Below are 14,443 nucleotides of genomic sequence, written 5' to 3' on the forward strand. Positions count from 1 at the left end.
TCTGGAAGATGTCCAAGACAAATATTAATTAACAAAAGAACTGGTAGCAACCTAATCTGGTTTAGGAAGTCACAACTTCCTTTGCAGTTGGCAATGGGGGTGTATGGAGATATGTTTCTGTGTGTTAGATCTAGTCATTAGACCTTTTGATGAAAAATGTTCTCTAAGAGTCACCACTTGCATGGAGCCCCTTGGACTCTGCAGGATGGTCCGGTGGTTAGGTTGCTAAGTCTGGGATTTAGGAGATGATGGGTTAAGTGCCTGTTTTGCCAGATCTCGTGTGTGACCTTGGGCCAGTCACTCCACCTATGTCACAACTCCCCAGCGGTACAAGGGGGTAACAGCACTGCCCTACCTCAGCGGGAGGATGTCAGGATAAATTCATTAAAGATTGAGAAGGGCTCGGATACTATGCTGATGGTAGCCATATAAGAACCTTAGATAGGCAGTCGTATTCCAAGTATAAAAGGGTTAAAATGGGATGCGTTATTTTTCAGCAAGTAACACTTGGTTTCTTCTCTCAGTTTAATGACCTCTTAGACAGCTGCTGCTGAGGCAGTCTCCTTTCTAATTACTGTCCATCACAAGCCGTGTTTGTTACCCTAGAGTTGCTCATGAGCAATGGATCAAGTTTAATTGGGTGGCCATAGGCTTTAAGAGGAATCAATCAAGCAGGTGGTTGTGCTAAATTGCTGGCAGCACAAAAGCACTGGAGACAAATCTTTAAAGACACCAAAGCAGGTGAAATGCGAGAACATTCTTAGTGATGCTGGGAAGAGCGAGGGGATAGGAAAGAGAAGGGAGCTTATGCCAAATCATTGTATTTAATGATGGAGAGTCACTAACTGCCCCATTTCGACAGGAAAGCCATACAAAGGGTAGCGGTTTCTACCATTTATAAAACAATCAGCATTTAAATAACTAGATCCAAAATCATCCACACGTTAAAAGTCTGTTGTATCGTGGGGCAAGATGGAAAGCTCCTGTAAATGTTTACTTCCTAGACTTTGTTCTTTCCACCTTAGTTTGGTCCTGGACAATTCAGCTGGCGGCTGGGTACTCTCAGGAAACGCGCTAGTTATGGACACAGGCAGCCCATTACTGCGGATCTCCACCTCCAGCACCAGATACACAGAGTCTGCAACAGGATTTGAGTCTCTCTGCTCCGAGAGTTAGCTCTCGGCAAGAGAGCTCTTGGACTCGACGTACTCCAGTGCAGCTACTTTCACAGCCTGGATGGTTTCCGACGTGCCGTATTTCTTCTCATAATCCAGGTAGCGCTTGAAGAAAAACTTCATCCTCTTTGCTGCCAGGCTCAGGTGAATGACCCGCTCGAAAATATCCCTGCAAGAATCAAAAACCCATTCAGAACATGGATCAGCACTGGACCCGCAAGCCTGATATCCTGCCTCTGAACAATGGGCAGGATGGGTCATACTTCAGTGGAAGGCAAAGGAAACGCAGTACATACACTCAGCCTGCAGTAGAATGGAAGGTCAGATCCCTGCGAATCAGCAGGCTTCATAACCCCCTTCCTCTCTGCTTGCACGGTTACTGGCCAAATCATATAGCTATTTCTCTAAAATCCAGCCACAGTATTCGACTGAGCGGAATGGTCCCGGATTGGCTACACACTGTGGAAAGCAGGAGTTCCTTTCACTAGGTCCAAGCTCATGCCAGTGAGTAGCCCCTTCTTGCACCCTGGGTAGACTTGGCAGAATTCAATTTTTAATTTTTTTTAATAATTTTGACCGATAATATCGCTGATTGTTTAAGCATTTTTTTTTCTATTTTTATGTATCTAAATTTTTACAGTTGTGCATAATTATGGGATTTAAAAGTTTTTAAAAATATTTTATCAATTTAAATGTTCATTGTCGTGGGTAATTATGGGGGGGGGAATCAGACGAGGGGCAGGGTCAGACAGTAATTATTTAATGACAGTAGATGTTGAGATTCAAAAAAGTTAAAGCTTTATAACCATTAAGCACACAAATTGTCACCATCATGTCAAAATATATGAAGTAATTAGCCTTAAACGAAACTCTAATAAGTTCTCAAGCAGCACTTTTCTTACTTTGTCTATCTGGAAATTTTGATCATCATCCATGGAAATATTTTTCCATTGGTTTGCGTGTGTATGGGGAAGTTGACATTTGTCAATATTTACCAATACAAATCTAATCCCTCAAAGGCTAACTAAGGGACGATGTAAAATGGAAGGGCTGATCAGCTTTCGCTATCACTTTGCACACAAAGGAGCAATCTCACATCTTTGCTGAGTGACGACCCCGCCAGGGGGCTGGGAGATGAATATGCTCTTCTGTGAGCGGCATGGCATCTGGGGCAGAAAGAGCGGCAGCATTAAATAAAGAGATTAACTAGGCTCTTGCTCCTCAGCCAATGGTGGCCTCTTGCGCTCAGCCTCGTAGACATACAGGATCAGTTACTGGTGAAGTGATCCAAGCAGGGAATAAAAAGAGGCCAAGAGACATCCAGAAGTACTTCCCTACGTGCTGTGTAGATCTTGTAGATTTAGATTAGATTCTCTAGTTTCTGGACTCTGCATAGCTGTGAAAGCACTGTCCAAACCTGCTCATTGCGCCCCTGAAGGTCTCCCTCCTTTCCAACAAAGATGAGCCCAGACCCCTTTGCCTTCCCCATGTAACACAGATTCACTGTTGCTCTGGGATCCTCCATACTGCCCAGTACTGAAGGGTATTCACACTCCCTGCAGGGGGCGTTTTAAGCCTTGTGCATACACACACACACGTGCGCGCACCCCCCGCATCGCAAGCACTCACCTTACTTCCTTCTGGCTGCCGTGTTTGATCATCATGTCTATGTAGATGGACCAGATGTCCGTGCGTTTTGGGTAGCTGCTGAGCGTGCTCTCAAAAATGGCCTTGGCATGTTCAGGGTCCCCAAAGTGGAACTCCAGCTGAGCAAACTTGGAAATCACATCCACATCTATAATGAGAAGACACCCCTCAGGGCACTGCACACACCAGCAGGGGCACCTGCCCCTCTCCATCCCCTCCCTCCACCCCCAAACACATGTAGACAACTGCCAAATATCCAAGCAAGAGGCTGGCACAGCTCCAAGGACAATGCTATCTGCAGCCAATCCTTTAGTCTCTGCTCAGAAAGAGGTTTTGGTGTGATGGGGATCTGCATCCCCAGTCTCGACTGCAGCTCACTTCCCATCTCAGCATTTTATTCAGCTTTCTCCTGGAGGGGATGTCTTGGGCGTAGATTTCTCAGGTTTCAACCCTCCAGGGCTCCCTGGAACCATGACTCAAATCCCAGCAGGGCCTACTCACAGCCCTGCCCCCTTCAGAAGCAGAACACACATGCAGAGCAGTTGACTTTGAGCAGGGGTTTTCAGACCTTAAAAAACAAGGTCCTCTCTGCTCCGTGCGAGCAGATCCCATGGCTTAGTGTGTTCCAGGAGGGTTGGCTTCGTTATCCTGACCAAAAGTCTCTCCTCCCCATCGCTCCCGGGCATCAGGAGATTTCAGACCTGTTTGCTTCTTCCCAGCTGTTAGCATGGTAGAATACCAAAGGTCAACCAAGCCACCTGAGAAGCAGGAACCCAACGAATGGGAAGGATGACACAGGTCATGGAGTGGGAGAGGAGCAAGCCTTGGGACACTTACGTTCTTTATCTGGCAGGCCCTTCAGGGCGCGTTCCAGAAGCCTGTGCGTGGCCTCCACCTGGCCCCGTTTCAGGAGGAAGGTGGCGTATTTCAACCACACTGATTTCTCCTGGCGGAAACGCTTCAGTATCGTGTTGTACAGGTCATCAGCTTGCTGGAAAGATACCAGAGTGGGACGTAGAGGTCAGTCTAACATGGGGTTGCATCACGCAGCCTCTTACTAGAGCCTTGCACTTCTGGAGAGCTTTCCAGCCATGATCTTTAAGGCCTGGTCTACACTTAAAAGTTAGATCGACACAGCCACATCAGGCAGGGGTGTGAAAAATCCACCCCCTCTTCCCCCCGCCCCAAGTGCCACAGCTACACCACCCTAACCCCCCCGTGTAGACACAACTATGTCAGCAGAAGAATGCTTCTGTCGACATAGCTACCGTTGCTCGCTTGCTTCGTGCTCTTTCACCAATGGAAAACCCCCTTGCGTTGCTGCAGGCTGCATTACACTTCCGGGTTATGCCGGCATAGCTCTGCCGTGTATAGTCTCCAGCGCATGTTACAGAGGCGAGTGAGTATCATTAGTTCTGCCCTTTTTACGACATAGATGGGGAAACTGGAGTTCAAAGCAGTGGAGCAGCTTCCCCCAGTTCGTACAGCAACTCACGGCCAAGCTAAGAACAGAGCCCAGGTCTCCCGCCTCCCAGGCCTGTGCCTGGCCCAGCTGAGCACGCTGCCTCCCTACAAGGGTGGATTTTCACTCTGTCTGTGGCTTCTGACCACATAGGAAATAGTATCCCTGAAGCAGAGTTGACGCACTGGGCCCTTCACCTCTGCACGCTGGGAATGAGATACAGGTTTAGCGCTTAAGTGACAGTGAGTTTGGTGTTTCCCCTCTGGGTCTGTAGGGTCAGTTTGGCATGCTTGTATATCACTGATAGGCCAAGCCAAGCCAAGCCCAGGATCAGAACTGCAGGAGCAGTTGCAAGGTCAGGACGGGGATGCAATGGCACAGCTGGGGGGGAAACTTGCCTAGCACCTGCATTATGTCCAGCTCTGATCAGCGTGACTGGTCCCTCACCCTTTCAGGAGCGCCAAATTCAGAGGCCTGGAGGAAATCAAATCTTGGTAACAGACAGATCATCCTACTATGCACCACAGGGAACAGATTAACAGGCAGATGCTACGTGGGGAAGACCCAGGTAAGAAATAAACTGATGGCAAATTCCCTTGCTGCTCACGCAGGCCTGCACCATAACTCCGGATGGCCCAAAGTCAGATACACCAAACTGGGGAGCAAATGCTGGATTCGGCCAGGCACTTTCTAAGGGAAAAAATGCTCATCTCCTGCCCTGGTGGTGAGCAGCAAGGATTCTGCTCCTCAGCACATCACGGGTCCAGGCACCCACCTGGTATTTCTCAGAGCTGGCATAGATGTCAGCCAGGTGCTGGAAGACCTTCAGGGGCTCATTGTATTGAACAGCCCTCTCAAAGACCTTCATCAGTGTCTCTTCCGTGCCATACATGTTCTCTAGGTTCAGCAGAGCTACCCACACGTTCAGCTTCTCCTGCTCCTCCCTGAAAGCAAAACGGGACATGAACTTTGTCAGAGGAACTCAAAACCCTTTCTAAACATTAGCTGAGCCCCAGCACACCGGTAAAAGGTTGGCTAAGGGATTGCATCACTGCACCATGCAAATGTGGCCCCCTCTGGGGCGGAGTGTGGTCATTGTTTTATGGTGCACAGTAATACCACACTGTGAGAGAGGAAGAATTGTGTAGCCAACTGAAACTGCCTGGAGGGTACCAAGGAGGCAGAATGTATTTACTCAGTTGAAGTAAGCCCACAGGGCCAAAGATAACACCCCTCACTCTCATGAAAAGAGCCAGAAAAGAGTATTAGGGCTCATTTAGAAGAGAACCACAGCACCACGCTGGGGCACTGGCTTGGTACGGACTGAGAAGGAAGACTGGCACCTATGGAATCATCAATTCCTCTTTCTGCAGCACCCCACTTGTTCCCTTACGTCTCCCCTCCTAGCCATGCCCAGGCTGGGCCCTGCTTAGCTTTGAGCTCTAGCTGGATCACAGCATACGATGGGCTGGCTGCCGACCAACGTAGCGTCGCTGCGGCGGTTCAGCCTGGGTCCTCCCTCGAACAAGGCAAGCTGAGAATTGCAGCCCTGGAGTACTATGGGGCTGCTGGAGCAGCCCTTTCTATTCCCCACCCAGGCTGCTGGCGTCCCTACATTTCTAGGGGCAGATTAGATGTCCGTGCCAAATAATGGCAACAACGGCACGTGGACATCAAGCTGCTGCCCTCCCATGCAGGGGGGGGAGAAGCATTTTACCTGAAGGAGATGGTTTTGAGGGCCCTTTCCGCCACCGCCCTGGCCTTCTCCATCTCTGTGGCTTGGAGGTGGAAGGCCATGTACTGCAGCCACAGGATGGAGCTGCTGGGATTGCTCAGCACCAAGCGGTCAAAGTCGTCCGCCGTTTGGGGTTGCCGATTGGGGTCCATCAGGGCGGCTTCGATCTTGGAGAGCTCCTTCTCCACCCTCTGCTTCTCCTGCTCCTGCTCCTTCTTCGTCTGCTTCTTCCTCTGAAGCGGGCAAGGAAAGGGGTGAGAACCAGAGACCGTGTCACTTTGGAATACTTCAGGCGCCATCTAGCACCACCAATGATGGACGGAAGATGGTCAGACACTAGGGCATCCTGGGGGGAGTCTATTCAACAGACTGGGCCAATTTTTTAGAGAGAGAAACGAAACCAAGGGAGTTTTGGAACCCATCGGAGGCTGTGTCTCAGAAGAGCAGAGTCACAAGGGGGAAAGGATATTCGTTTCCCTTAATAAAGCACATCAAGGGACTGAGCTAATTCCCTAACTTTGCATCTCTGACTGCAGAGTTTACACTTTAACTCCACTTGCAAGTGATTTCATCCTAAATTTTTTCCCACAGCACAAGCCCATTGGTTGCTGGTGACCAGTGCAATTGCCACAGCATAGATGTCTGCTCTGGAGAGGCCAGGGACTGGAAGGACGGGGTGTTACAGATCAAGACTGAGGTGCATTGGCAGATCATCAGGGGATGGGTGTGGCTCAGGACTAGAAGGACAGGGGTTGAGGTGCATGGATAGGGCTGTGAGAAGGAAACTCAGCTTGCACAGCACCCGCCCGTGCTCTCTCTCAAAGATTGTCACCTTCCTCTGGTTATGTTTATCTACACACGTTAAAAGAACGTCGTAAGAACCGATTGGTGAAGGCAGTCCCTTGGGTTAACACAGCCTTTGCCATCTGACACAAGGCTCAGCACATTACCGATACAAAGACAGTAAGTGACAAGAAGGCAAGTTACAGCAGCTCCCACGCACGCAGTGCTGTCCAGGATACTGTACCATGGACTGTGTGTCATCCTCTTCCTCGCTGTCTGAGCTCTCCTCTTTCCGATTAAATACTGGCACCTCCAGGGCATTTAAACCCTCGTCCCAAGTGAAGCCACTAGAAACCTGCAGCCTTGGAGCCTCTGCACGTTTTGTCTCCTGCTTGACAGGACAATAGAAGATGATATCGCTTGTTTTATATTCCAGGCTTCTGTTGGGAGCGGGTACAGCTGCTGCCTGCACCCTGCCTTGCTCTAGCCTGCGCATTGTCTACCAAAATGACACCTGAAATTCCCCACCACCACCGCCCCTGTCAGAATGACTTAGCCATAACAAACTCGGTCCATGGAGGGATAAACAGTGAGAAAAACAGGCTCACTGAAGGATTTCAATCGTCTTCTGGAGCAATGGGAATAAATTGTTCACACTTATATAGAAACTTTCATCCTGAAACCCCCCCCCGCCAATAACGTTTTATAGAGATAGCCATCACTTCATCCACTACTAGAATGCAAGCACCTCTGGGGTGGAGCATGATGGCTGTTTGACAGCACAGCAGAGTAGAACAGGAAGTAAACATACTATTTCTAGTTGAAACTGCAGTTAGCACCCAGATTGGATTTGGCCAGGCCACTGGAGCTAACATCCATATTCTTGTGGGAGATAACAAAATATCCAAGTGGCCAGAAAGGCGAGAGAGACTAGGAGAATCACCCACATCTCTTTTGTTTCCCTTGACGGTCTCCCTTCCCAGCACTGACCAGACCAGACCGTGCTCAGACCAGACCAGATCCATCATCTTTATTACCCAGTTTACAAGTCCCTGCATCACCCCAAGGTGATAGCTTTTTGTGGGAAGAATGGAAAGTTACAGGTCTCCAGTTCTGGATTTCAGGGCTCTGGTTACAGTACATGGAGTTGCCTCCCTACAGGCCATTAGTAACCAAACTCTTAAAGAGCCACGTGCCTGTTAATTGTTGAGGTAGGTCCTTTTATGCACAGGGCGGAGGAGCTGAGAAATGGACACATCGCAATGGGCCTGAAAGCCAGGTACCCTGTAGCAGCTTATTCCAGGCCCCCATCTCAGTCACCCTCAAGCAGTCCTCTGCCAGTCACCCTGAACATCCCTTTGCTCATTCATATTCTCCTCTTCAGGGCTCTGGCTCTTCCTCTGTGTACCCTCACCTTGGATTTCCTTTTATTCTCCTCCTCATCTTCCTCCTCCTCCTCCCGGCAATAGACCTCAACGCCGCTGTCATCCCCGTCCGTCAGGCGACCTCGCTTTTTCCCTGGCTTCACCTCCTGCAGTGGAGGTGGGGGGGAGGGTGAGCCATTGGAAAGAGACTTTATAAGAATTCTATTTTCAAGGTCAAACATTGGCTACAGACAGAAAAAGCAGAGGCCTTGGAATAACCGTCACCGCCTTCCCCAGTCACCCAGAGACACAACGTACAACATGAGTCACAAGAGAAAAGTCATGAATGTGGCAGGCCTCAATCCACGGGGCAGATGGTCAAGTCAACTTTTATGGGCCACATTCTGGCAGGTGCTGTGCAGAGATGCCTGCCAGAAAACTTGAGATACAAGAACATAAAGCAGGGGACCTGTGATTTTCTTCCCCAAAACACACACACTTTGTGGGGGGAGGGTGGCCAAGAGCAGTGGTTTTCAAACTTTTTTTTCTGGTGACCCAGTTGAAGAAAATTGTTGATGTGCGCGACCCAACGGAGCTGCTGCCTGCCACTTCCGGGGCGCAGCGCGGTGTCAGAACAGGGAGGAACTAGCCTGCCTTAGCCGGGCAGCACCGTCGAACGAACTTTTAACAGCCCACTTGGTGGTGCAGAGCAGCACCACCATGACCCAGTGCCTGACATGACACGATCCAGTACTGGGCCACGACCCACAGTTTGAAAACCACTGGTCTACAGGTGTGTATGCAATCCCCACCCTCAGTGTGGCACTCCATCCCCCTCCAGTGGTGCCTGGGCCACATATAGAGGTTGATGAGCCTGCTACATCGCTGGCTGTCAGAGGTGGATCCTTTAGCTCAGGCCATTGAGGCACAAGCTTTAAGATCCAGAGGTCCAGGTTCAAGCCCTCTTTGTTTGCAGTCAGACACCCCCATTCATACAAAGTAATGTTGCAATTCGTGCAGCCTGATTTGGGGTTCTGTCTGTGGCAGAGGAGAGTTATGGACCATAGTTCTTTTTTCTATTCTGTAAAAACTTCATGTTAAGTTTCCATTAAAATTAGCTGAATCTTTATCACCCACAAGAGTGGGTGAAGCAGACAGAAGCAAGGGGAATGCATTTCTGCCCCCCGCTCAGCACAACCACCCACCCCAATGTGGGGGACAATCTCCCTGCGTGCACATACCTGTTCGCCTTCCGAGACTCTTCTTTTCTGTTTTGACCTCAGCTTCTTGAACTCCTCTCTCTTCTCCTTGCCCTTCCCCTCATCTGTGTCACAGCGTGGCAGGCCCAGTGACTCAGGCAGGATGCTTGGCTTCCCAGTGTCCTCAGGGAGGAGAGAGAGCTCAACATGGCTCTCTCTATTATTTACACTGCAGCATGTTTCCAGGGGGAAGAGAACAGAAAACCAGAAATATTCCAATTGCTGTGAATGCCAGAAATTGGAAGGGACCTCCAGAGTCACTGAGTTCAGTCTCCTGCTATTGCAGGTAACCCTTGTAACAGGGGCCCGTCTCCACCCCCATCCTCTTCCCTGCAGAAATTGCACAGATTCCACCGGCTGTGCTCTTAGTGACACTTTATTTCGATTCCCCTTCACCGATATAACCACAGTCCCCCATGCTCCCACCTACTTACAATATTTGCTGAGCTTTTAGCCCTCTCAGCAGGACCTGAGGGGACAGAGATCTCCCTACTCCGAGGCCCCTGTCTGACTGGACCCAGCTAGCCCTGTCCTCCCTCTCTCTCTCCCTGCAATTCCTTCCTGGGCCTTCTTTACCAACTCCGGGCTAATAAGGTCAAATGAATGTTTACCCCACCCAGCCCAGAGAATTACCCCCAATCAGCCTCTGCAGCCCTGGGGCCGGAGAAGTTCTGTGCCCCCTGATGATTATTGGGGTGCCCCTGCTTGCCCCTTGTCACCTTTTCTTCTGCTCCTCCCCATTGTCCCCTCAATCTGCCAGCTCACTGCGGGGCCTCCCACCTACCTGAGGACCTTGGCAGTGAGGAACTTCCCCTCCGGCACGTACTGCTCATACAAAGATTGTTTCGGTATGAAGAAGGGGACGACTTTGTGGAATTGGACTCGGCCCACAACTGAGCTAGACAAACTGAAAAGAAAGAGTCAGAATCACACGTCTACAGCTTCACCTTAACGGCAGCTATATTACGGGGCCTGGTGCACGTCACCTAACCACCATCATTACAGGCAGCCTCCAACCCTGGCGAGACAAAGAAGCAGAACAGCAGGGAGTCCAGCAGGTCAGCCTGGAGGGACATTGGCAGAGCCAGAAGGGCAGGATGGGAACAGCAGGGGATGTTGCAGGTTGAGATTGAACAACACTGGGGGCACTGTTTATAGGACGCTGGAACAGCGCCTGCCTGCCCTACGACCAGCTGCCTATTAGATAGTAGGGCATTTTTCACATAAACGTCACAAGCTTACAAAAAACACCAACATTCTGACTTACAGAATGAAATTCACTTGGGAAAGTGGCATTACATTGTCAGAGACGCTGCAGAATTTTGAATTCTAGGGCTATTAACACAAAACAAGCATGCACACATGGACCTCGGGTCTACACAGCCCACTGTACTTGTCTCGCCACGTGCTACTCACCCACAAAACACGCCTGACTGCTTGACAGATCTGACATAGCCTCTGACCAGCTGGCCTTCCCGAACATCCTCAACACATGTAATTTCAGGATCTTCCACTTTGTTTTTGCTCTTTGGATTTGTCCTAGAAGAAAGAGGGGAAAGGAGGAAAATCCTCACTGCAACTGAATGTTTTATACTCTGCTGGGTCCTGAAAAAATCAACCCAAACTGGAGACTGGAAAGCAATGAACCCTTTACAGAGTGTGAAGGACCAAGAACATCCTTGTTTCTCCTCCCATTTATTGAAATGCGCTGTCTGCATCTTCTTCCAGCTACAGAAGGTAAGCAGCACAATACAGCGATCCAGGTCGCTGTACTGAGGATTTGTGGCTAACCCCTTGGCCTGTTACACTTTTGAGATAGTGCCAGAAAAAGGGGCAAAGGCACTGATTGAGGCTGTATGAAAATTTGGGGTTTGTGTCCTCCTGCCCCAAAGAGGCTTTAACCCAGCCTCCCATCACTTGCATTCATGTGTCCAGCAACCCGATCTGTGGTCACAATCGGATACATTGATGCCATCATCCGTGTGTGCAATGCACGACTGGCACAAAGTGAGAAGAATCAAGCTCTTCATCTGCCATTTCTTCTGAAAAGTAAAATGTTCATCTGCATTTTTTGAGGTTAAATGTTTATGCTGCCAATTCCACCATGGGAAACTATTTGTTTATTTTTTTTAAACTAGGTCTAAATAAGTTCACTGGAGGAAAGGTAAATACACAGAACACATATCCAAATGAAGCTGTGTGGACAGACCTAGAAGAGCAGTGAAACTCAACCAGACCTATAATGCTCATAAATAAAATGTGTGAATGTGTGTATTCACAACCAGACATCTTCACATTCTCCCGGACACGGGAAACCCTCTAAGCAGAATGAACAAGCAGCATCCAAAGCTATCTTCATCCCTTACAAAGTCTGGGATATCAGGCTAATTATGTAATCTGAACACATGCATTGGGCTGGCCCAGTAAATGTGGGTTTCAGGGTGGGTAAAAAACTAAACACCAAGTTTCACTGCACTTTTTACCACTCTCAGGAGATCTACAGTCCAATGCAAAGGCACCTACCTGGATTGCCGGAGAGATATTTCTATTTTGTTGTCTTCATTGGATAGGACACAACACCTAGAGATGTGGGAGAGGCACGAAAATGGGAAACCTTTGAGCAGATTAAAAAAAAGGCACACACAGAGGAAGCAGAGAAATTCTTCATACAGCAGCATTAAACGTAGAAGGTGCACTAAGAACCCAGAACTCTGAAGCACTTACAGTCTACCGCAGACCAATGAGATACAATGATTTAGGAGATCAGCTGAGAAGGTTTTGTGAAAGAAAACAACCTACCGACCTACACCATAGTATCTGAGCATCTCACAATCCTGAATGCTCACAACACCCCTGTGAGGAAGGGAAGTCACATTAGAGGTGGGGAATTCGGTCACAGACACACCATGGCCCAGATTTAGATATTTAGGAGTATAAATCCTATTGACTGTCAATGGGATTTTGGCTCCTAAGTGCTTACATTCCTTTGGAAAATGAGACAGGCTCCTAAATCAGTTAGGCATAGCAACACAGAGCACAGCAGCACCTAAATACCTTTTAATATCTGGGTGTAAGCAATTATTCCCTCTAATTTTTCTCATGTATGTGCGGAATGAATTTTGTTATGTGCACCAATATGGAGGTGATGTGTGGTGGGGGTGGGGCCGGGGCCGAGAGGTTTGGAGTGTGGGAGGGGGCTCAGGGCTGGGGCAGAGGGTTGGGGTGCTGGGTGGGAGCTGAGGGGGGAAATGAAGGCTCCGGCTGGGGGTGTGGGCCCTGGGGTGGGGCCAGAGATGAGGTTGGGGGTGAGTTTGGGGTGCAGACTGCCCTGGGGTGGAGGGGGGGGGAGAAGAGAACTCCCCCCAGCAGCACTTGGGCTGGGGGGGGAGAGGCGCCTCTCCCGGGCCGCGGCAGCTCCGGGGCTGGGGCCGAGGTAGAGGTGCCTCTCTCTGCCGAAGCCCTGAGCACCTGTGCGGCCCTTGATACGCTTAGAGGGAACTTAGGGTGTACGTGATTTGTCTAACACCCTTGGAATTAAAAGCAGGTCTCCCAAGTCCGAAACTAGCATGCTAAGCACTGCAACACCCTTCTTTAAGAAATGGGTTCTGAAAAGGGGACTGAAGGAAGCGAGCACACAGGAAGTGAGCAGCTGCCCCAAGCAGATACAAATGTAAGGTTACAACCTTCTCCCCTAGAGGAGCCAAAGAGCTATATGTCCTCTAACTCTTTACAATTTGCCCCGGAAGGGGTAACACTCCGGCTGGAATGCAAGGAAAACCCCTCAGTGCTGCTGCTAAACCAAACCACTGGTGAATCTTGTCACTGCTGAAGGATTTTCCCAGGCCCCCCCACTTGAGGAGGCAACAAGAGACTTCAGGAGACTAGGAGAATCTCTGACCTGACAAGCTTCCCGATGCTGAAGTTCTCTAGCGGCTGCTCAGCGTATGAATCACTCAGGTGAAAGATACTGGCTTTGCCGGTCTTTCCGAAGGGAAGTGCAATGGTGAGGCAGACGTGTGGAGTCACCTTTGTTATGGTGCCCAGGGTGATGGTTCCTTCCGCCAGCGAGTGGACTCCTGCCAAGAGCACGAGGATTTCAGAGGGGTTATTTCAGCCAGACCCCACAAAGGGTGAAGATATTCCAAGCTTGAACACTTGGGGTAAGGGAATCAAGTAGACAGAAAGGAGGTATGGCGTTACTTCCCCGGTCACCTACCATCCCCACAGTCTTTTGGCCACATGGGGCCTGCGCGGCTCTCTCAGTTCACAATCCCTTTTGTAACGACGATGCCATGTTCAACCATTCACAATCCTTCCTCCCAGATATGACCCTGAACCCATTATACCCGGACCCATAGTAATTGATGAACAGCTTGTGTGACACCTGATGGAGACCAGTCAGAAACCAAGTTGCTTCAGAAGAGAGCAGAGATGAGGACCCTGCCTGACACACCTAGAAGGAGAACTGATGCTTTAGTCTAAAGGCTTGAACCTCTACGTACCGGCTGAGTCTGAAAACCAAAGCACCTTGAACTCTGGATCCAGATTCAGGGTGTTCGCTCAGGAGAGAGAGACAAAGTTTGGCTCTGTCTTGCAGCATTCTGATCCCATGGTTTCAGTCCAGGACCATTTCTAGTTGCTGAGCTGATGGAGGAAGCCTAACAGGAAGGGTGCTGCAGTTAACGAGGCTTTACCATACCTGTAAGTGACAGGCAGAGGTTGGTCTCAGAGGCATCTGTGCCAGTCACTGTTGCAGACAAAGCTTGGCCATTCTTGAAGCTCTTTTCTGGATGCTTTAAGACCTGGGGGGGAGAGAGACTTCCACTCATCACCAGGGACTCCAGCCACTCATTTTGATTTTAACCAAGGTAATCTCAGGACATTTCGAGATCCACATTTGGCATTATAGGCATCTTCTGTGCATCTATTAAACCCTGATAAAGAAATGTCACTGTGACGCTGGATAAATCTAGCAATAAACAGCATTTCTTACTGCTCATGTTTTAGGGAAGCAGCCT

General features: G+C 49.5%; 1 protein-coding gene across 3 annotated transcripts in view; it reads right to left on the reverse strand.

Moving 5' to 3' along the window:
- Positions 1-805: 805 nt before the first annotated feature.
- Positions 806-14,443, reverse strand: part of PDCD11 (programmed cell death 11) — a 44,264-nt gene continuing 30,626 nt past the window's right edge. For 2 of the 3 annotated variants that reach the window (XM_048858851.2, XM_075131093.1), the window contains 13 exons: positions 14,125-14,227; positions 13,324-13,501; positions 11,949-12,005; positions 10,842-10,964; positions 10,210-10,332; positions 9,408-9,594; positions 8,217-8,333; positions 7,047-7,193; positions 6,002-6,252; positions 5,060-5,228; positions 3,660-3,813; positions 2,805-2,970; positions 806-1,344 (listed from right to left, as the gene is read on the reverse strand). In XM_048858851.2, the coding sequence (XP_048714808.2) occupies positions 1,173-1,344; positions 2,805-2,970; positions 3,660-3,813; positions 5,060-5,228; positions 6,002-6,252; positions 7,047-7,193; positions 8,217-8,333; positions 9,408-9,594; positions 10,210-10,332; positions 10,842-10,964; positions 11,949-12,005; positions 13,324-13,501; positions 14,125-14,227 (1,947 nt within the window). In that variant the 3' untranslated portion in view covers positions 806-1,172. The remainder of the gene's footprint in view (positions 1,345-2,804; positions 2,971-3,659; positions 3,814-5,059; positions 5,229-6,001; positions 6,253-7,046; positions 7,194-8,216; positions 8,334-9,407; positions 9,595-10,209; positions 10,333-10,841; positions 10,965-11,948; positions 12,006-13,323; positions 13,502-14,124; positions 14,228-14,443) is intronic. The other variant, XM_075131092.1, reaches the window with a different exon arrangement.

The sequence above is a fragment of the Caretta caretta genome, chromosome 7 (assembly GCF_965140235.1).
Source record: "Caretta caretta isolate rCarCar2 chromosome 7, rCarCar1.hap1, whole genome shotgun sequence".
In the NCBI taxonomy this organism is placed as follows: domain Eukaryota; kingdom Metazoa; phylum Chordata; order Testudines; family Cheloniidae; genus Caretta; species Caretta caretta.